A 22,707-nucleotide genomic window follows, 5' to 3' on the forward strand; every position below is an offset into this window, starting at 1 on the left:
AAATTTTATCAAAATCGGATGTAAAATAAGAAAGTTATGACATTTTAAAGTTTCGCTTAATTTCACACAACAGTTATGTGCACATCCTGGCCAGTATGCAAATGAGGGGACTGATGACATCACGCACTCACTATTTCTTTTGTATTTTATTATCTGAAATATGAAATATTCTGATTTTCTCACCATGTCATTTGAAATCGAGCTTTATTCCTCCCTGAACTTGTGGAATTGACATTGTTTAACATTATGTAGTTCAGTCAAGTTTTACATTATTGTCAATTCTGTATAAATTGAAATATTGTATAATTCAAACAATAAAAAACAAAAGAAATAGTGAGTGATGGACATCATAGACTCTCGCATTTGCATATCACTGAGTTGTGCATATAACTGTTTTGAGAAAAATATGCGAAACTTTAAAATGTCAGAACTTTCTTATTTTACATCCGATTTTGATGAAGTTTTCAGTGTTGTGCTTGTTAGATTTTTCTATTTTTATTCAAATCATCATTTTTCTGGGGTGGACTTGACCTTTAAGCTTGCAAGTGTAAGTTAAACTGCTTTTTTTTTAATGGAAATGCAATTATTAAAGTAACAAGTATATTCTTTTCTAAAAATTTGTTTGCTTGTGTCAATTCCTTGCTGTGATTTTTTTTTGTTTCAGTGTGGCTATCATTCAGTTCCAATTTGGTAGGACCTTGATATATACCTAGGGGTGGGGGTGGGGTATAGAAGGGGTAAGAGAAAATGAAAATGTTTTATGAAGAACTGTATGTCATCAATATGCATACTTCTTAAGGGGGGAAAGGTATCATTTGTGCATGTGTTAAGGTAAAAAAGGAGGTAATATACGATATGAAAAGACAAAAACGGGGGGGGGGGGATTCCTTTGCACCACTTAATTTATCATTTTTTGTATAGGCTATGGGATTGGAGGTTTAGCATGTTTGAGGAAGCAAAAGAAGTGTTGAAATGAAGAGTGAAAGGTAGTATTCAGACAACTATACGACTTGAGCAGGATGCTCATGACAGCTGCGCATTGAGCCTCACTCTGCCTCACTTCCTACTTGCTCTCTTTTTTTTTGGGGGGGGGGTGGGGCAACTTCATGCAGGAGGTATATATGTTTTAGTCAAATCAGCATAATAGTCAAATGTCATGTAGCAGATTATTTTTGATAAATTTTTTATAAATCAGTTCAATTACCCCGGCCCTGGTGTCGCTACTGCATTTATTTCATGTGCTATGATCAGCCTTGGCATGGCTTGGGCACAATATTTTTTTTTCCTATTACATCATGAAACACCTGCTTACAAGGCTACGGTACCAGGTCAAAAAAACTTGTCTGCTAATTTTCTTTGGCGGGAACTCGTTTTAAACTAAAAATGGCAGCAACTTTAGGTGCATTTTCCCGTATTTTCCATCAGAAATGTAGGATCCTCAGCATCAGGTAAAATTCATCATTTGTTTCGGTTTTTTTTTTTGATGGGCCGTAGGGTTGTGGGCTTGAATGAATAAAACTTAGAATAGTCTTTTTTTAAACAGTCCCACGTATGAAAAACTGTGTCATGTTTCTATCATATCTGCGCACTTCGACAAAAAATAAACTCGAGTCTGAGATTAGTGTTAGACCTCACTCACACTAGTAAGTTAGTACTAGTAGACGTAGTACGAGGTTAGTACACCGAACTAGCCAGGAGGCTCCTAGACTAGCTAGACGCCTAGAGAGTTACAACTTCATTTCCGACATGTCTACAATATTGATTTCATTTTTTTAAACAAGTATGCCTATAGTCGATTAGACATTTTTCGAACCTAGAAATGTTCTTTCCGATGAAGTTTTTTTCTTGATTCGTGTTCCTATGGGGTCCTAGAACAAATTCAGCTTGGTTGCCCAAACGGCATCTTTGGGCAACTTTGCTAATTTGCATAAATCCAAAACGGCCGCCAGATACCAACTTAAAAACTGAATTTTTGAATCCCTTGCAGCAGAATGATGAGGAATACCTCTTTTTATGGGTTTTGGTGTGCGTAGAATCCATTTTTAATATCAATTTTGCTACATAAGGTGATCTTCAGGCTAACTCCAAGATGGCCGCCAGACGCCATCTTGAAAAATTAGATTTGAACCCCTTGCACCAGAATGATGAGTAATAATACCTCTTTTTAGGCGTTTTGGGGTGTGTATAATCCATTTATGTTATCTATTTTGCAATATAAAGTCATCTTCAGGTTAAATCCAAGATGGCCGCCAGGTCGACGCCATTTTGAGAAATTAACTTTTGAACCCTTCGCTCCAGAATGATGATCAATACCTCTTTTAAGGGGTTTTGGTGTGTGTAGAATCCATTAATTTTATTATTTTTTTATTATAGGATCATCTTCAGGTTTAATTCAAGATGGCCACGAGATGTCATTTTGGAAACTTGAGCTTTTGAATCACTAATCCCAGAGTACTATATAACAACTTATAATAAGGGGTTTAGGTGGTGTTTCTGTAAGTTTTTCTCTTTTTCAAAAGATGGTCTGCTGCAGGGTAAATGGCCTATAACGTAAAGTAAGATGGCTGACAGACCTAAGCTAAAAAATATTACTGAAATCACTTTTCGGAGACTGATAGGACCTATTTGGAAGGGTTCAAACAGCGGTAAACACTTCCTCATGACTTTTTGTCGCTCAAAATTTGTTGAACATCTGTCACGAAATTACATATTAATTTTGTACAGCCTTTGAGCAAAAAACAAAACATATTTCTAATTTGAACAAGTTCGGGAAGCTAACTTGATCATTCTTAATTCAACTCGCCCCTAAGGTATTCAGGGATATCATCTAAGCTTCCTCACGGTCTGAACTATCCCGATCTAAACAAGGCTCAAAATCTCCTCCTCGACATCCTCCATCACGACACTTTCGTCATTTCCAGTTTTGACATTGTCATGATTGTGAACGATAGTGGATGGATTGCAGAATTCCACTTTACCTGAACTGTAGAATGTCGTACATGACAAATGCTGTTTGTGGCATCCACATATCTCAGTGCTGCATCTCTTACCCTCTGACCTACATCATGTACATTGACAGCGAATTACATCAATCAGTTCAGGTGGAGTAGGGACACCTAGAGCAATGACAGCAATAGGGATTTCATCTTGGATCTCCCATCCAAATTGAGCTATATCCCCGGGCTCATCAAGGGGCTGGTACTGATCTACAGCTATCAAAAGAGCTCGAAGCGCATGCAGCAACAGGTTATTAGATGTTGGAGGTAGGGCCATTACTTTAGGATTCTTTTTCTTCTTGATGAAGAGAGAGAAGCGAGCTGACTCCATAGACACGTCTGGTTGATGGCCATACATAGCACGACAGAAGGATTTTGCTGCTTCCATCAGATCTGTGAGAGTGGTCCCTACCTTTCCAAGTATCTTAGCCAAACCTTGACAATCACTGGCAAGTATAGTGTGTTGAGTGCACTTATCTTGCCTTTGCTGTATGGATGATTTCTTGTCGCATCCACTGAGGGCATGAACACCAAGCAATTGCAAACATTTTGGTCCCAGGTCAACACAGATTGTATTGTTATCCAGTACTGTACCATCTCACCGTTCGATTTGTACCTTGCACTATAGCTCCGCCTGATTAACCCAATAGTCAAGCAGGACAAAAATGTCTGTGTCATCGCTGTAAGCACACAAAGCACCTTCTGACCACAGCTTGCTGCAAGACATAGGAGATCAAGGTGATATCTACCTCATCATGAGCAAACACACCATCAGCAAGTATCTCCGTTGTTGTATGCTACCCTAGACTGATTGTAGGCATACTTGCTTGCCAGGCTCCGTTTGTTGTTCTTGCTCCTCATGATATCTCTCGTAGGCAGGTTACTGGCGATGGAGAACTTATGGTCTAAGATAACTTCACCAGCTCTTAGTATTCTCTCATAATCCTTGACAGAAATGTCATTGTACACGTCGAAAAGAGCACTCTTCTTTCTTCCATCTGTATAGTGACTCAAATGTCCTTGGGAAAGTGAGATGAGATCTAAGGAAGTGCCACCATGGGGAAATAATGGAAGTGTCGAGATGGAGAATATCAAGGGAGAGGTCTTTGAGCATTGTTTAGATCAGGATGGTAAAGACAACGAGGAAGAAGATATCCCTGAATACCTTGAGGTCGAGTGGAAATCGAGTAAACTTCTCGAACTTGATCGAACTTATTCGAGAGGAATACTACACACCACTGAAACATCTTATAGTGAGCTGCTATATATTAGTCTGGGAAGAGTGGTCATAAGCTCAAGCTTTCCAGATGACACCTGGTAGCCATCTTGAATAAGACCTGAAGATGATCCTATATTGTAAAAGTTATAACATAAATGGATTCTACACACCCCAAAACCTCTAAAAAGAGGTATTGCTCATCATTCTGGGGCAAAGGGTTCTAAAATTAATTTCCTAAAATGGCGTCGATCTGACGGCCATCTTGGATTTGACCTGAAGATGACCTTATATAGCAAAATTGATAATAGAAATGGATTCTTCACACCACAAAACCCCTAAAAAGAAGTATTACTCATCATTCTGGGGCAACGGGTTCACATTTAATTGTTCAAGAGTGCGTCTGGCGGCGGCCATCTTGAATTTGACCTGAAGATGACCTTATATAGCAAAATTGATAATAGATATGAATTCTTCATACCACAAAACCCCTAAAAAGAGGTATTCCTCATCATTTTCGTGCAAGGGGCTCCAAAGTTAAGTTTTTAAGTTGGTATCTGGCGGCCATTTTGGATTTATGCAAATTAGCAAAATTGCCCAAAGTTGCCGTTTGGGCAACCAAGCTGAATTTGTTCTAGGACCCCATAAGAACATGAATCAAGAAAAAAAATTCATCGGAAAGAACATTTCTAGGTTGGTGTACTGAGCCTATGGGACTGTCAAATCGACTACTAGTGGAGTAGTGACAGTACGGCACTCCTAGTAGTACTCACGGTAGTAGTAGTACCAATGAGGTCCAACATTACATGTATGGACCTCATAGGCGACATCAGTAGTATTTTTGGTTAGAAATCTCTGAGAACAGGATATTTAAACATTATATCACAAGTACAAGCTATAATTCCTTTCTCTTATTTAAATTATAATTTTATAGTGTAAATGCATCGTTAGCAACAACAAAAAATGAAAGAAATGAAGGGGAACTTACATTTTCACGGCTTTTTCCTGATTTTCTGGGCAGCTGCTCTTCTCTTCTGACTCGCGATCGAAGCTGATATGAAGATCACGTGATTCGCGTTCTCGTCAGCTGATCGGTTGGTTATTCTTTTCGTCAGACGTTAATAATATATATTTTATAATGCTAGCATTCATCGCTAATTTAGGTGAAAGAGATTGAAGTTAAACAGCGCCAGGTCGGAATCATAATTATTTTGGAAGAGTGTATTTATATACACTCGATCTCATACCTGACGTAGACGGCGCTATATTCAACAAATGCACAATCTTCAATATAAAAAATAAAACAGAAAGAACGCCTTGAACACAGGCCAAAATGCCTAACGATTTCTCCGCGGCATTAACAACTATCGTAAAGGGCGCTCCATTTATCAATAAAGATGGACGCTAAGCTGTCTATGGCGACAAAATTTGCCGCAAATATTGACGAAGAATTGTGAGAAATGGTCTGAAAATGCAACAAAAGAACCGGTGAGTACCGATTAAACATTATTAAATTTGTAAATAGATTATACATACCTTGTAGATTTAGTTTTTAAGGTGATATTAGTGCTTAGTTCTAAGCTAGGGAGGCCCAAACGCGCGTGAGTGGAGTCCCAGTTTATTAGCACGGGTAAGTATTGGGGTGTCGCCTAGAGTGCAGTACGGTACCGACTACCGGGTAAGTATGGACTAGGCCTATGGTGAGACTAAGTTACCACATATCGACCACTCACACAACATGCGAGGTTAGTATACTAAGCATATCGTCGATATCGACCACCTCTTTTGAAACCGACTACCTTGTGCGTGTGAAAATTATTGCGTATTAGGCCTACAAACGATACGTGCGCGTGCGGGAGAGTAGGCGCAGTGTCCATAGAAACGGTAAGAATCGATTTTACGAGAAAAAAAGAAGCAACAAAAAGTAAAAATTTAGTAGAATTAATCAAAATTGTATTGACCAAACCCAAACCCCGCTGAAAAAACAAGAAATCCGATAGGAAATGGCTTTAGAACAAATATCCGTCGTCAATTGTCGAATCATGCGCTGGAGCTCGCAGTGGAAGTAGTGAGGCGACCATTTAGCATGTTGACGTCATAGAACTGATTTGAAAGAGTAAAAATATTTCGCCACCGCGACAAGAATCAGTTGTAAACTTAGTGTATCGTGGGTGGTCGGTTTCAAAAGACGGGTGCAAATGAGCAAATGTAAAATCGTCGCATTCGTTGTTCGTCGATATATACGCGGATTGAATCGGAGTCGCCGAGCGAAACATAGGAATCTGATCTGCTCAATTTTCTGCACAAATGAGACGAAAACTGGGTAAAATTGATGAATATTTTCGCAGATACGATGCTTAGAAGATTAGGTGGTCGATAAGGGGTAGTTCCAACCATACAAGAATTCATTAAAAAACGAGAAAAATATTATGGAAAGAAAAAAAGATGGGGGAAACTTGCGCGTTGTTTATGTCGCCATCTTGACTCTTGTTTCTCTTTTCTTCGCCAACGTTACACTACAGATCATCCATGGGTACATTACCGCCGCCGTGCACAGGATAACCGCTGGCACGGCACTTGCAATAAGTTTTTTATTCTTATGTAAAAATTAGAAATTTATCTACATTTTACATGAAGTAAGCTTTGGATATGAAACTTACCAAACGATATGAAGCCAATTTCAATTCCTCTCTGTCTTTCTGGTACTTAATATCGATGATTTTACTTGATGTCGAAGCAGGCATGCGGCCAATTCGCTGGTTTTCTCTATACGCACAGAGAGGGCGCGCGATATTATTTAATAAACTTGCTTGTTTACGTCGTTTACGTCAGATCAGCTGTACTGCTGGTTGCGTTCTAGGCGCTCCAAATTTTTTTCGCTGTTCAGCATTATTTTATGTTGTAGCGCCATCAGCGATTATACGTGAGATGCCTGTTGATTTTTTTGGTACAATTTCCTATTATGCGCCGGCGACTTGAATCTAGACTGTTCGATAAGAAAAATTCGCATTTCGATTGTTGTTTGCGTAATTTCCACCGCAGTATTAAGGATCGGACGGAGTATCTTGGCTGAGATTTGAAGGTAAGCGTTTAAAATCCCTTTTTATGAATATTTTGGAGCATATTTTAAAAATTAATTCAATGAACAGATTTAGATGAATAAATTTAGTATATTGTGAAGATTTTGGCGTGTGTCATTCTCTCACATTCGTGTGATGAATGAAAACGTCAAAATTCATTATGAAATGACATGCGTTGTGCGAGGTTAGTACAACTAACCTCTCATGCTTGTGTGAGTGATCCTTGATATGTCCTCATAAACATGATTAAGCCAAAGCTAGGTAGGGTGTCGATGTCTGAAGCAGCCACCATGGCCACACTGAAAAGTGTCAGCATAATTAAAACTGGCTATTTTTTTTTTCTGAGGGGGGGGAGTGGCATAATTTCAGCCTAAGTAAAGTGTGATTCAATTTTCAACTCATATTCAGGAATAAATCTAGGCCTAACTTTAGTCATGGATGCAGGATGAAAAGAAAAAGTTCAGCTCATTCAGGGGCTTCTTTTGTTTTGATTCTAAGACTAAGTACGCACACGGCTAATAATAATATGGAGACTTGACTGTCTCCCATTGTAGACTTTGGGTAGATTATAATCAGAGAAAATGTAAAGAATTTGGGAAGGCCCGCTATTCAATTTGGAGACAGTCCCCAGTTTGGGAGACCAATTTTCTTTGTTTACATTTGCTGCAACAAGATTACAGATCAGGGATTCGAACACATGACCTTACGATCACAAGTCCAATGCTCTAACTAAAAGTACTAGACCACACAACCTATTTTCTTTTCTTCAGTGCCATTAGACCTGGTTTTCTCGGAAGTGAGCATCAGTGGTTGCCATGGAAACACGATACCAAGCAGTTTTCTAATGACCTCCCGGCCAAGCCGAAGAGACCTCTTACCACCTTTTTCCTGTTTTCTACTGAGCAAAGACCCAAACTTACGGCAATGGAACCAAGTAAGAATGACAATTTGCCACTTTGCATCCAGGTTTAGTAAATGGGTACCCAGTAGGAAGAAATTCTGTGATTGCTCGAGCACCCGGTCAGGGTGGCCGTGCTAAAGACATGGTATACAACACGTAGAAACATTAGCAATATGTAGATGTTGCATATCATTATTTTATTTGTCTTAGAAATTGAAAGGCCTTCAAATATACTATTACATGTACATGAACTCTTTCTGACTATGAAAATTTTAACTTAACTGATAGTAGATAGACCAGAAATTGAAAATGGGGCAGAGAGGGGAGGGGGGGGGGGCACAATGTGACTATTGAAAGTTACATGTAAGGTCCAAAGGTTTTCTACTCTCTAAGTTCCAACCCCTCCCCCCAACCAATTAATGGATGGAGGGAAGGAGGTTTTTCATATGAATACATACGCATGCCTTAGTGTAATGTTAGAAATGAATGTAGAAAGTACACACAGTAGAATGAGATACGATGGTGCAGTATTAGTATACACAATAACAATACACTCTTGAAGCAGATTTGAAGATCTTTATTAAAACCGAAAAGTCATTTTCATTTTCTTGCAGATCTCAGTGTTACTGACCTGTCAAAGAAAATAGCTGCAATGTGGAAGGATTTATCAGATGATGAGAAAGAGGTAATTTGCAAGGCAGTATTCAGTTTAGGGGGTAATTAGGTCAAATGTCAAAGGTCATGATAAATAATGATACAACATATACAGTGCGTAACACAAAAGGGAATCCCGTTTTCAGAGAGAGATTTCACAATTATTAAATATGTTTTTACTATAATTTCATTATTTATGGTAAGAGTGGAATCTTTAATATGAGACCAACATCTTCAGTCAGACCGCAGGTCGCTATGCTAATGAGCAAAAAGGCCAGATTCATCCAAATCATCTCGTGGCTGAATCCTTGCAAAATCTTGTGATTCGTGAGATTTTCTTTCTCTAAGAATTTACCTGTTTTAATCTCGAGTTAAATGAAATATTATTGCACCATCAGATAGAGTAAATGTTACTCTTTCATATTGGTCATTTATTTTGTATACAATATTTTGTTAAATAAGTAAATTTCTGGCCTGAAAATGTGCCTCAAAACTGAATTTTCTTCCTCTGTTTTCTTTTGCAAATTGTGCAAAACTTTTTATTTTGAGCCTCGATGATAATTTATATCACCATAAAGCTGAACTTCTGTCCTTTCTCACAATGCCACTCTTGATATGAGGCACCTTTTAATCGGGTCAAGATCACACTTTTCCCACCAAGGTACAAGACGAGATTTCTGAAATTTTGTACTTGCATGAAATCCAGAGTTCTGATTGGCTGGATAAGGTTCACAGAACAACAGTCGCGGGGTATTTGAGGAGATTACCACATGGGAAGTGTGACCTTCCCATGAACCCAGGTGCTGGAACCGTTGGAATTTGCCAGTGTGTGGTCTCTTTGACCAATCAGAGTGCAGTATTCTTGTTTTTCAAGCTGCTTTATGTACTTAGCAAATGAAAAGTGTGATCTTGACCCGATTTAACCAATTCTTATTTTGAAACCTATATCATTTTAAAGCATACATATTCAGCTTTATCATGATTTAAAAATCATTTGGGCTCAAACAAAAATAAAGTGTGAAAATAGCAGCTTTTGTCAGGTGAAAATAATTATTTTGTAGCATATTTTAGATCAAAATTTTAACCTATATTACAAAATCTTTGAAAAAATTCAAACACATGACCTGAATAAATGATTCTTCTTCTTTACAATGATACCAAATTTATGAAATTCGATGTACAATTAGAGCAGCAATGACTGAATGAAAAGAGGTGTTTTGGTCCGCATCAAGCTCATTAAATATGCAAAACATCTCAAGTCATGAATATCACTTGGATGAAAGAAGCCACTTTCTTGGGACCTGCCGTCTGACTGTCTTAGGAAATCATTCGTGCATGGGATCAGTGAGAGAAACTTAACAAAGAATATCGTTGAATAAGCACGGTGGTCGTACCACGAAACAATCTTGTCTAACTTTTCTGCGCAACCTGATTTTGACATTAAAATTTCAAACTTGTCTTTCTCATTAATGCGTGAAGTATTCATCTCATGTTAGGTATAAAAATATAGATAAATAATTGAATTGTATTATGATGTAAATGGAATATCATGATTAATTTTCGTTTTTGAAGAAATCCTGGTTTCCTTTATTCTGGGACGCACTGTATAACATTGTCCTGCATGGCTTTACTGGTGTTTGCCACCTGGTGTATAATGTCCACTTGGTCTCAACATGAAAATGTCTCCTTCTCTGGAATAACATACCTGGGGCCTGTAACACAAAGGTTAGTGGTTAATCGCTATTAAATGAAATGGCCTATCAAGATCATCGTTGCATGTGCATATCGCTCTGTAGACTGACTAGGAACCAATCAGCATTGTTCTGTCAAATTAGCGGTCATTATCTAACCTTTGTGTTATGGGCCCCAGGTAATATGAAGGGAAAAAAGATGAACTCTGTAAACTCTCTTTAATGTAAGTTTAAAGGGTATTTATTGATAAGTATGTACATCCTCTTTGTGCTTGTTTCATTTCCCCTTTTTCTTTTCCCTGTTCTTTTAAAATTTCTAACCAACATAAGAAATTCTTTGAATGTATCATGTAGTTCTTATGTTTCTGTTAATTGGAATCTTGTGTACAATTTTTTTTTCTAAACTTTTTATGATCCTACCACATTTCCATTTTATTTTTGGTAAAGTTATTTGTATAAATTTTCTTGAAATGTTTGTTGCTCTGTATATTTATGTGGAAATAAATTCAATTCAGTTCAATAATTGGATCTCATTATATCAGCAACCAGTTGGATTTTGTATTTTCATATTTCATTCTCAATCATAAATGTAGTTTTTAAAACTAAAATAGATTAAAAGAAGAATTAAGAAGTGTAATAATAAACTGGAGATTGAGGAACATTTTTTATAGTGAGAGCTGTTCCATTGGTAGTGATAGTGTACAAATTTGCATATGAAAAGCAATATCAATGAAATGAAACGTATCTAGACAATGAAGAAGTAACTTAGAATTAACTGAGATTCTGAGAGTACTAAATTGGCAATATATATGTACATCAACAAATCAACATAATTTTGATTTTAATCATTAATTGTTTTTATATATGAATAAGTGACATTTCCTTTGCAGGGTCTTGGGAAGTGGTGTACCCGAAAAACCTTGATGGGGAGGGGGGCACTCTGCCCCCACCCCCCACCCCCCCCCCCTGCCTCGGTTAATACGTTAGTGGTCCTTGGTGTGCTATATGCATCATTCTGACCCTCATATTCTGTTTTATCTGTCAGGTTTATAGGTTAGAATTTGAGTCAAGAAGAGAAAAATACATGGAAGAGATGGAGGAATATAGATCTAGACTAACAGACGAACAGCTTGAGACTGTGACTGAGATGGGCAGAAAGAAGCGAGAAATGAGAGCAAAACGTCGACATAAAACGGTAAGAACTCCTAGATTTCATGAATGTCTGCAATTGAGTGTAAATTGCCATTCGATTTAGTCTAATTTTTTCAAATATAAGTTTTCATAACTAGGCTGTTGAAACCTTATATCTGATAATTGATATAAAACAAAAACCAGTGTATCTTTATGCACATCATGTCCATATAGTTTTGAATGGAGAAAATTCGCCAAGTGCTAGTGGTTATCACTCATTATTGCTTTTTGCCTTTAGGAAATGAAGAAATTGAACAAGCCTAAAAAGCCTCCTACAGGATATTCTTTGTTTATCAGAGCACATTTCAGCCAACAGATGGTCGGTGGAAGAACGAGAGAGGAAGTTAGGGTGAGTTTATGGCTTGAACTATGATAAATTATGATATTACAAATTTTCAAGGTTTATATATTTTTCTCAGCAAATAATAATAATAAGCATTTACATGTACATTGCCCTTGAGAGAACATATCAAGTGAAGCATGCCATTCTCCCCATGAAAGTATATCGAAAACTATTTAGAGCTACATGTATTTGCAGAGATTTGTTTTTCCTATTGAAATTATGCTTTATCAAATGATCACAAATTGACCAATCATTTATCTAGAATACTCATAGAGGGATATAATATAGATATAGGGACTGCTTTGAGAGGCATGGTTGTTTCTAGAGGCTCAAGGGGACCGCAACGCGACTATGCCCGAGGGCATGGTCTGGCCGATCCGGTACCCACGAGCCAAATTGAAACAACCATGTCTCGAATATAACAGCAGTCCATATATATTTTATGAACCGAATTATTAAACATTAGATCTAACGTTAGGGCCTAGTCTAGGTCTAGATCTAAAAGCCCTGGCCTTTGCCCCAAGCTAACGTTAGGACTTAGGTCTAGGCCCTTACTTAGCCCTGACCCTGAAGTTAGGTCTCAAAGTCGAATATCAAAGCAGTTCCCGAGCAGTTCATACCGATAGGCCCTACTAGGCCTAGATCTAGATATTTTTAGGAACCAAATTACTAATTAGGGTCTGATTCTGAATAGGGTCTAGGCTAGATCTAACATCATCATCCGTTAAAGTACAGTCCACCAGGTTGGTGTATCAACGTTCAGAAATAAATCCCCATTAGAGTGTACTCTAACGTTAGATCTAGTCTACTAAACCTACCGTAAGGGCACTAGTATTCAACCCGTTTGGAGAGTTTTCTCAAATATATAGAAATATGGAATTTACCTTAATTTCAGACCTGTCTTATTTCCAAGAGCAAATGCTGGTTATTCTTTTTGTGTTATTTTTTTCTTCAACCCGTCGACTGTGTGCGCGGGCGATCAAATTATATGGCGATGGTTTTTGGCACTAGTATTCAACCTAGCAATGAAAGATCGCCCTGTCGCTCAATCTGCCCTTGTCCCATCCGACTATGGACTAGACCATTTGAGATGAGACCAAACAGGGAATTAGTCAAAGCCAGAGACTTACATAGATCTAGATCTAGTTTAGCAATCTAAACCATTTTGAGATTCGCTATCTATTAATCATCACTAGGTTGAATACTAGTGCAATTCAGTGCAAACAGGTCATCGCCGTATAATTCGATCCTCCGCGCATACAGTCGACAGATTGATAGAGAAAATACCGACAACAGATTACCCTGGAAATAACAAAGTATGAAATTAAGATAAATTCCCTATTTCTAAATATTTGGGGGAATTTATCCAAATCTTTGAATAATGCAGGGTTGAATACTAGTGCCCATAAGGTACGTCCTAACGTTAGATCTAGATCTAATAACTTCTAAGCTAACTAACAACAATTAACATTAGATCTATCCGTCATAACGTTGTAGTTTGTCATACCTAAGGCTAAGTAACGAGTAACGTTATGTTAACCTTAGAAAGTGCAATGACCGTCTAATCTTTTCACCCGACTCACCTTTTGCGACTGCGAGCATGCATTTGAGCGGTCTGCGACAAGACTTGATGATTGATACATCCGTTATGTCCTTAATAAGTTAGTTTTCTTTGCAATTAATGCCATATATTTTAACAGGAATTAACAAGCAAAAGTCAAAGATCGGCATCGTTCCATCGATATGTCATATCCGTTGCGCGCACTTGCGCAATAAGCGCGTAAATGCGCGAATTGTCTAAAACTTTCGATCAAATCGCGCGGATACTTATGGTATCCGCAATCACCGCAGAAAGCAACATTTTGCATGCAATCAAATGGGGATCTCAGCCAAATTTTGCTATGCCCGTCGTTAAGGGGCGGGTCAGGGGGCAACGGGCAGAAATCTTGTTAACTATGCCCGTTGCCCTTGGTTACCACCTTAGTTTGTTGTTTTGAAGGCATGGACGTTTACATGACCTCAGTTTTGACCAATCAGAGGAACGGATTATTCGACATTCTTAAAAAGAGGTTTATAACACCATCTATCTAGAAATCAGGGCAGGGCCCCGTCTTACAAAGAGTTGCGATTGATGTGATCAATCGCAACTATGGACGGCCAGCAACGTCAACATTTATTATGCATGTTTGTTCAAAATATTTTCTAGCTTTGATGTATATTCATGCATTCATTGTTTTCTTGAAAATTTCACTGTGTTTCTCTTTGTGTACAAAGGACATTGTGCAAATTTCCTGTAGAAAAAAAATTATGACACTGATGGATTTCCATAGAGTTGTGATTGATTGGATCAATCGTAACTCTTTGTAAGACAGGGCCCAGGTATCATTTTTTCATGTTGTTTGCTTTCAGGCTCAATTCAGAGAAGCAGCGTCAATATGGCGGTCATTACCAGAAGAGGAGAAACAGGTGAGTTGCAAACTTGGGATGATGGTCATGAGTAATGTTCGGGGGCTACTTTTCACAATTAACTGCTTATAGACCTATTTACAACATTGGATAAGCTTTAACATTGCAGTGAAAGGGGATTTTCCCGTGCTCTTTTGAGCATTATTGGGGGCGAAATTTCCCCGAGCCCCCATGTATGTGTAATTTTTCCCTGATGAGAGTGAAATGATATACAAATAATGAATGTTTATGAGTGCAATGGACAGAATACTTCATGAGGTGAAAGCTGAAATGATCCATTTAACAAGGCGTAGCCGAGTTGAATGGATCAATATTTCATCTTTCACCGAATGAAGTATTCTGTCCATTCCGCGAATGAAAAAACATTCATTATTTGGTTTATATGGCACCTAAATATATATATTTTTTTCATATGAAATTCATGAATTTCGATGCAAAACATGCTCATGCAGTGCGAGTTCGGTCTGTTGATTGTTACGTCATTACAACGTGCGCACTGCTGGTGCAAGAGCTGCAGTCTCGGTGCGCAAGTGCAATAGACAAAATCGTATGGATAAAAAATTGCACGATGAATGGATCCAAAATTGCAGGGTTGATGACGTCATTACAACATGGGCTGAATGAACGATATCAAACAACCAATCAAATCACAAGGATCTATCTAGGTGTCATATAATTGATGATATAAATGTTTTGGTCCAGTGTATATGTTATACCATGAAATAATCACCACACCACCCCCCCCCCCCTGCTGTGCAAACCCTTTACTCAAAGAGAGTGGTATTAATATGCAGTGGCATCTAAGTTGAAGGGTTAGGGTTGCAATAGGTTTTTTGTTAGGTTTAGGGTAGGGTTTAGTGTTAAATCCAGGGGTGTAATTATTTCTTTACTGTGTGAAACTTACTGAGGAGCAGTTTTCCCTGGAGCAGTGTCATGGAACCCAATATGCAGCCTAAGGTCCTTGCCATGGACTTGTGTACAGAATGTCTCCCTCTCATCAGTTTTATTATACCCCCGCCAAACGAAGTTTGAAGGGGGTACGTACATGTAGGAAGCCACGTACGGTCGGTCGGTCCGTTGCAAATCTTGCTCATCGAACTTCTTCCTCAGTTTTTAACTGATTTTCATGAAACTTGGAACACATATTGGTGTTTGGGTGAAGATGTGCAAGACACACTTTACGCATGTGTCGGAAACTATGTTGCCATGGTAATAGTATATTTTGGCCAAAATGAGGTAAAAATCTTGCAGTTTAAATTACTTCAGGTTTAATCTGTTCTTATGAAATTTGATACACATATTGCTATTGATGTAAAGATGTGCAAAACATATTTTGTATGTGGCATATTATGTATTTTATTTTGTATATGGCATATTATGTGACAAAAATTGGGTGAAAAAACTTTCAGTTTTAATTACTTCATCAACATTCAACCAATTCTCATGAAATTTGGCTCACACATTGTGTTCGAAGTAAAGGTGAGAGAGACACATATTTTTGTGTGTGTCGGAAATCGTGTTGCCATGGCAATGACATATTATAGGCCCCAAATTAGGTAAATATCTATTGGTTCAATCTCTTGTTCCCTCCATCATCCAATAGCAATACAATGAAGAATCCTCCCTGCTGACAGAGACATACAGAGAGGAGATGGATGAATGGAAGAGGAAAATGGAGGAAGATGGCATCGCAACTTAGCCCTTCTGTTTCTTTCCAACTCCAAAGAAGAAAAATTTCGCTTTTCAAGGAAAAGTTACATGCGTTTGTCTGATGAATGGACATGTGCTTTTTATACCTTTGCCAACGAATGATGTTTGTCTTTTGGTATGTGTGCCTCTTCGAATGGCACACTCTCCGACATGATTGATTGGCAAGTTTTTGCACCGCTATGCTGAGCAAATTCCAGAACACAGTAAACGTATTGAAAATGCCCTTCAAATGACAACGAACAGCTGGGAGGTCATCGTCGAAAATTGGTTAACCAGAAGAGCAGTTCGTCCTTTGTTTCAGAACTGACAATTTTTTTTAAATGAAATCGTTTGTCCAGAGTCCAGGATATCACCGCTGTTTTGATTCACCAATTTTCTACAAAGATTTCTTGGTTGCTCATGTCATAAAGTGCATTTGACAATACATTTTCTATGTTCTTGAAAGCGTTCTGCGTCACGGTGTAAAAAGTCCTTAAAGACAGCTTTAAAGCTGACATACTTTACTCATTTCTGGCTAATTGTGAAAGCTTGAAATTATCATGATACATCACACATCTTACAACAGAGCAAATATGGGATTTCATGAAAAAAGTTTAGTCAGTGATTTTCACTTACCAATCTGTTCTGGGCCAATCAGATGCAATGATTTCAGTAGCTTATAACAGTTGTCATTGAAAATCACTGACTATTTGTTTAATGAAATACTCCCCAGATGAGATATCAGAATTGGTATTTCATTGCCTCTTCGATGTCATGGAATAACTGAATTAAACTATATCAACAGTGTTACAAATCATAATTAGATTGAGATATTTTTGAAAAATATAAAACAAAAACTAATGGGAGCTGAAGATAGCGTTCATCTGCCCACGCCCAACCTCTAAAATTAAAACCAAGAAGAACAAACGTGCCCTATATCTTTTAAGATAAATTTTAACGTTTGATGACATCCTGGAATCATTTGATTATTGAGCAACCCTGTCATGATGGGTCATAAAGTGGATAAAGATTTGATTTGAATTTTTACTCAATATCTATGATATACTTGTCAGCATCAAGACATCAATTCCTCTGTTTGGTTTCTCTTTAATATCCATGAATGCTTACTATGTCAGTGCAGTCCAAGAGATATATACTTCATGTCAATGTGTCAAGGTCGCCGCACACCTTACGATTGGTCCGAGTCCCGATTCTTTAATGCGGATAATGAAACATGGAACATCTTGCTGTGCAAAGTTCCATCATCATATAAATATCTACATGTATCATGTATGTTCAAATCTGTGACTATGAAACTGAATTCAATATCTAATTGTGATTTCGTCATAGCAATCATACCATAAGCTACGATTTGAAACAAATTTGGCCTTCACTCCAAAATAAAGGCTTGGAATAAACCCAAATTGTTTTATTAGTATTCTTACAATTATTTTGAACCATGGATAACAGGATGTTATCTATTAAATTTTTTTCAGAAAATAAGCAAAATGTAATTTGTCCCAAAATTGGATAGTAGGCCAGTCGTAATATGTGCAGTGGCCTTTGTGAATATTGATGCTACCTCACCAATTTTTGTTTATTCACAAGAGCTCTGTTAAGTCACATCAGAGAGAACAAAAACATGACCTTTTTTAAAGGGAGGAGTGTCTAGTTTTCCTCAATTACCTAAAAGGTAAAGAATAATGACTTTCTACTCACCTACCAAATATAGTAGATATTTTTAGGTGTTTATTATCTGAGTCCTAGTAAAAGTTAAATCTCATTAAAATATCTACTGTACACCCGGGGGGGCCACTTCCATTCACGAGTGGATACCATGCGCGACCATGGGGTCTCGAAAAGCACCCTAAACACGTTATTTCCATATTCTGAAAATGCACCCCTTAACAAGTATTGGCGTGTGAAACCCTACCCTTAACAAGTATTGGAAACAAAACGATACTCTTGGCAAATATTCCCTGAAATCAACCCCTAAACAAGTACAGGAATGTTTTATTGTTACGGGTCCTTCGGTCGTCGGCTTTACCTTATTTGGTTTAGTACGACCCCACCTTCTACACCTCGCGCAAATCGGACTCTAAACACGAAGTGTTGGGGCAAAATGGACATCCTTTATAAAACATTTTTTTTGGGGGTTTTATCATTCCCGCAAATTCGACCCTAAACACGTAATTTTCCTAGCGAAATAGACACCCTTTTTTCATTCATTTTGTGTTTTTGACACCCTTATCACGTTACGTACGTAACGTGCCCTATCGTGAAAAGGACATCCTTTTTACATGTTTTTTTGGTCGCGCATGGTATCCACTCGTCAATGTAAGTGGCCCCCCGGGACTGTACATGTGGTAGAACAGTCCCATTTAAAAAATAAAAAATAAAGAACAGAAGAAGAAGGGAGGTAATTGTTTTGTGAATGTATTTCAATTGGTGCCAAAATTATGTATGAACCTGCATATTTTTTTTATTGAATGCCTTTACATGTATGTACATGTATTTGTATTGAATGTCAAGATAAAAATATGCCATTCATTATTTTCCATCAAAATATGTCTATTGAAGTCTATTGAAGATGATTTAAACTATATTCCTATTATATCATTCAATGATAATTTGATCTTATGTGCTAGTTTGTTTGTATTCTGTGTGTAGGAATTGACAGTATTAAATGTGTGGAAAGGGACTTCCTGTCATTTTGAGATTGCACAGCTGCGATCAAAGGAAGTATTATACATGGACCTTGTTTCATAAAACTGAATCATTCTTGAGTTCTTAGCTATAATCAATGGGAGGCTTCATGACACACTATGTATTCATTTGTGGGCTTGTGTTTGGTCCTGGGGCCTGTCTTACAAAGAGTTATGATTGATCCAATCAACCACAACTATGGAAAGCCAGGAGTGTCAACATCTAAAATACATATTCAAAATATTATCTAAATATGATGTATATTCAAACATTCACTGTTTTATTGACAATTCAGTATGCTTCTCTTTGTTTTCAAAGGACATTGTGCAAATTTCCTAAAGAAAAAAATTATGACATGGATGGATTTCCATATACTTGGGATTGATCGGATAAATCAAAGGCCCTGGAAAGGACCATCCAGTACTGAAGTCATGGCTTTTGATTGGTTTGTAGCAACTTTGACATGGAATCCCATCATTTGTTATTGATAACATGGTTTTATGAAACAGATCCTGATGTATTTAAGAGTGTGTTTTTTATCAAAGTGTTTAATTGTCATCATTAACAGAGAAAAAAATTATAGATATTGTCTATAAGAATAAAAAACTTGGAATATTTAACCTTTGTTTCTTGTAGGGAAAGGGTATTCTGCAGGATTAATCACAATTCTTTGTATTAAAGGTGGGGCTCATGAGTTGACATTAATTTGAATCTATTATCAATCACAACTCAAGCAAGGGTCCATGTATTTGTATACTACATAGTACATGTAAATTGTTGTTTGTTTCACAATTTGTGGTATGCCATTGTATTGTTTATATTTTGTACACTTGCCTCCCAGGGTCCCTATTTCATATAACCATGATGTAATATTTGAGAAGGTATTACAGGATAATTGCAATCAATTGAAACTTAATTTTATATGTATGTAGGTCTGATAATCAATTATGAGTCTTGCTCTTAATCGCAAATTTATAGTTGCTTGCTTGTCTACATGTTCTTGTTGCAACAGAAGGTATTTAGACCTCACACTATGCGATTCGTTGCGATCCAGTTTTCAAAGAAATCACAATAACATTTGACATGAACACTCCAACCAATGAAATCTTAGTGATCCGAGGTCAGAATAGTTGTAGGACTACTGAAATAGAAATTCAATGTAGTTCGAGCATAAATGTAGGAATAAAAGCAAATCCAATTCCAAATCGTAATGACGTTATCATCGGCTGCGACTTGAAGCCGATTTGGACTTTACTCCGACAACAGGGCTTCCCGCAAAGGAAAATTATGATATTCCTAACATTATGCCGAACTTCAAATAAAATAATTTTTGTTTTAGGAACTCTCATATTTAATGCAAAATGTGATTTATTAAAAAATAATTTATCGGATCGCACAGTGTGAGGCGGGCTTTAATCATGTATATGTATGTCATCTATCAATTGCAAGCGATGTATTGCTCAAACCACTTAGGGCCTTTCCACACGTGAATCTTGAATCATTGTAATGAGGACTGCAATTCTTCTTTAGGATCATTGGACCTTTCACACGCAAAATTTGTACAGTAATTTGAGTGAAACTTAACTGGAATTCACCTCCGGAGTAGAATTTGAATTCATGATTGTGGTTAGCGTTTGTGATTCCAGTCATGTTCTAGTTCGGTTTCACACATGCAAAAAATTTGTCATTAGCCTTATTTTTCACTGGAATCATCATTCAAATTACGATTTTTTTTTCCTGTGTGAAAGGGCGGTTAGTTGATGGACATTTGAAAATTGTGTTTTTGTTATGGTTATAACAAATTGCTTCTGGGGAGGAAATTCATACGTCATGTAATTCATGATTTCTTGAAACAGGAGCCCCAGGGCCACCTCCAAGGTTAATTTCTTCATAAGGGCATTTTTATTTTGTAGGAAGAGGAGGAAAAATGTAAATAGCTTTTGAAGGGCATTTCTGCCCCCTGAACTCTATCATATATGCATCATGCAAGTACTGCATATTTTATAATAAAACTGAATCATGAAAATGAAAATCAGTGTTTTTGTGGTTTCTATAGATTTATTATTTGCTTTCAACACACGTATTACCAATTCTCTCCTATCTCTCACTTCCTCATACCCCCCCCCCCCACTCCCTCCTTCATTCACATCTTCACTTTTTTTTCTCTCTCTTCATCACCCTTCTACCATTCTATATTTTCTCTCAATTAGTTTTTCTCTTTGTCCTCATTTTACCCCCTCCCTCCTTTTCCCTTGCTCTTCCATTGTCTTTCTATCTTTCCCTTGGCCGCGCTCCCATCTCATCACACCTTCACCTAAACCTTCCCTCCCAATCCTTGTTCTTGACTGCTTTCTCTCCACTTCTTCCTCCCCCTTCTCCCCGCTTCTTCCTTCCCCCCCCCCCCCATCCAGCATGCCCCTCTCTCTCCCTTGCATCTCACTGTTTTTTATGTGTCTCCCCTATTCATCTCTGTGCTCTCCCATCTCATTCTCATCATCTTACTACCAGCCTTACCCTTTTTTCTCTCCCTCTTGTCCTTGTTCCCCCTCCTTTCACTCCACCCTCCCTTCTTCTCTCCTTTCTTTTTCCACCCTTTATCATCATTGGTTTCCCCATCTCTACTTCCATTCAAAGTTTATATTTCTGTACTCCCCCCCCCCCCCCTCCTCTCCATTTCTATCATTGTCTCTGGTATATTTCAACTAAAACCAAAGGGAAATAATCTTCCCCTTAAGTCTTTCCCCTAAAATGCACTGTGGCCATGATTTCTTATTACTTAAGTAGATATTACAGAAAAAAAGCTAAAATATGTATTTTTAATTTTCATCTTTATATTAAATCAGATGCTTGCACACCAGAATGCATTTTATTTTTATACAAAACAAGTTTTCAGATTAACACATCAAAGTGGATTGATAATAACCTAAATCCACTTCTAATGCTTGGGAATATTGAAGCATTAAACATATTTCTTCAGCAAATAAAATGACATCTTTATGCAGTTGTATGATACATGACGATAACACACAAGCCTAACAGAAACAGGAGTTCAGACAAGTCACATCATTTCACAATTGTATTAAAATGACTACATTAAATCAAATATATCAGTTAGAGAAGCTTAAGACATAGATAAATCATGTAGATATAGACCGTTTTGTTGTGCATAGAAATCTAAATAACCATTCTTTGTTTTTTGTCCATCTAAGAGTTAATTGATCTGAAAGTCTGTAAAAACTAAACATTCCTCTTCTGCTATTTCTGAAGAAACAAATAAAAATTGATAAATCAAATAATACAGGCAAAATAATTGTTCCTCAAAAAGTGATTTGTTTGTTCATTGCATGTGTCTCACATTTTCTCCCTCCGTGCAAGCACGTGCAGTGCCATAAATATATTTACAAACAAAAACTCAACGCTGATCAAAACAATATTTGATTTTAAGATGAAAGCTAAAATGAAAAATAAAATAAACATGAATAGAAAGGAATCTAAAATTGGGAATCATTTGCATGAAATCAAACATTTAAAAGAGGAGAGTAGACATGTGTGATTAAAATCACATATAGAAAAAGAATGTTATGGACATCTGGGCCTTGTTGCATAAAAGTTAACATTATGGTAACTTTGCCTTCCAATGGTAACGGGCATGGAATCCTTGATGTTGATTGGCCATTGATCATCGTTACCATGGTAGTTACCGTTGGATGGCAAAGTTACCACAATAGTAACTTTTATGCAACGGGGCCCTGAACAAATAAACAAGTGGAATGC

At 37.4% G+C, this 22,707-nt stretch overlaps 1 protein-coding gene across 1 annotated transcript; it reads left to right on the forward strand.

The window, feature by feature from the left end:
* The first annotated feature begins 1,310 nt into the window (after positions 1–1,310).
* On the forward strand, positions 1,311–20,965 carry LOC129282017 (transcription factor A, mitochondrial-like). The gene is made up of 7 exons (XM_064113336.1): positions 1,311–1,448; positions 8,063–8,226; positions 8,808–8,878; positions 11,584–11,733; positions 11,968–12,078; positions 14,482–14,538; positions 16,142–20,965. The coding sequence occupies exons 1-7, from the start codon at positions 1,384–1,386 to the stop codon at positions 16,235–16,237; spliced, it is 714 nt and encodes a 237-aa protein (XP_063969406.1). The 5' UTR covers positions 1,311–1,383; the 3' UTR covers positions 16,238–20,965.
* Positions 20,966–22,707: the final 1,742 nt, after the last annotated feature.

The sequence above is a fragment of the Lytechinus pictus genome, chromosome 18 (assembly GCF_037042905.1).
Source record: "Lytechinus pictus isolate F3 Inbred chromosome 18, Lp3.0, whole genome shotgun sequence".
NCBI lineage: Eukaryota > Metazoa > Echinodermata > Echinoidea > Temnopleuroida > Toxopneustidae > Lytechinus > Lytechinus pictus.

Bases quoted from the DNA above. Each gene is read 5' to 3' on its own strand.
- LOC129282017 (XM_064113336.1), top strand. From the start codon at position 1,384: ATGGCAGCAACTTTAGGTGCATTTTCCCGTATTTTCCATCAGAAATGT. The intron at 8,227-8,807 runs GTAAGAATGACA...ATTTTCTTGCAG, and splicing joins ACTTACGGCAATGGAACCAA to ATCTCAGTGTTACTGACCTG. The intron at 14,539-16,141 runs GTGAGTTGCAAA...ATCATCCAATAG, and splicing joins TACCAGAAGAGGAGAAACAG to CAATACAATGAAGAATCCTC.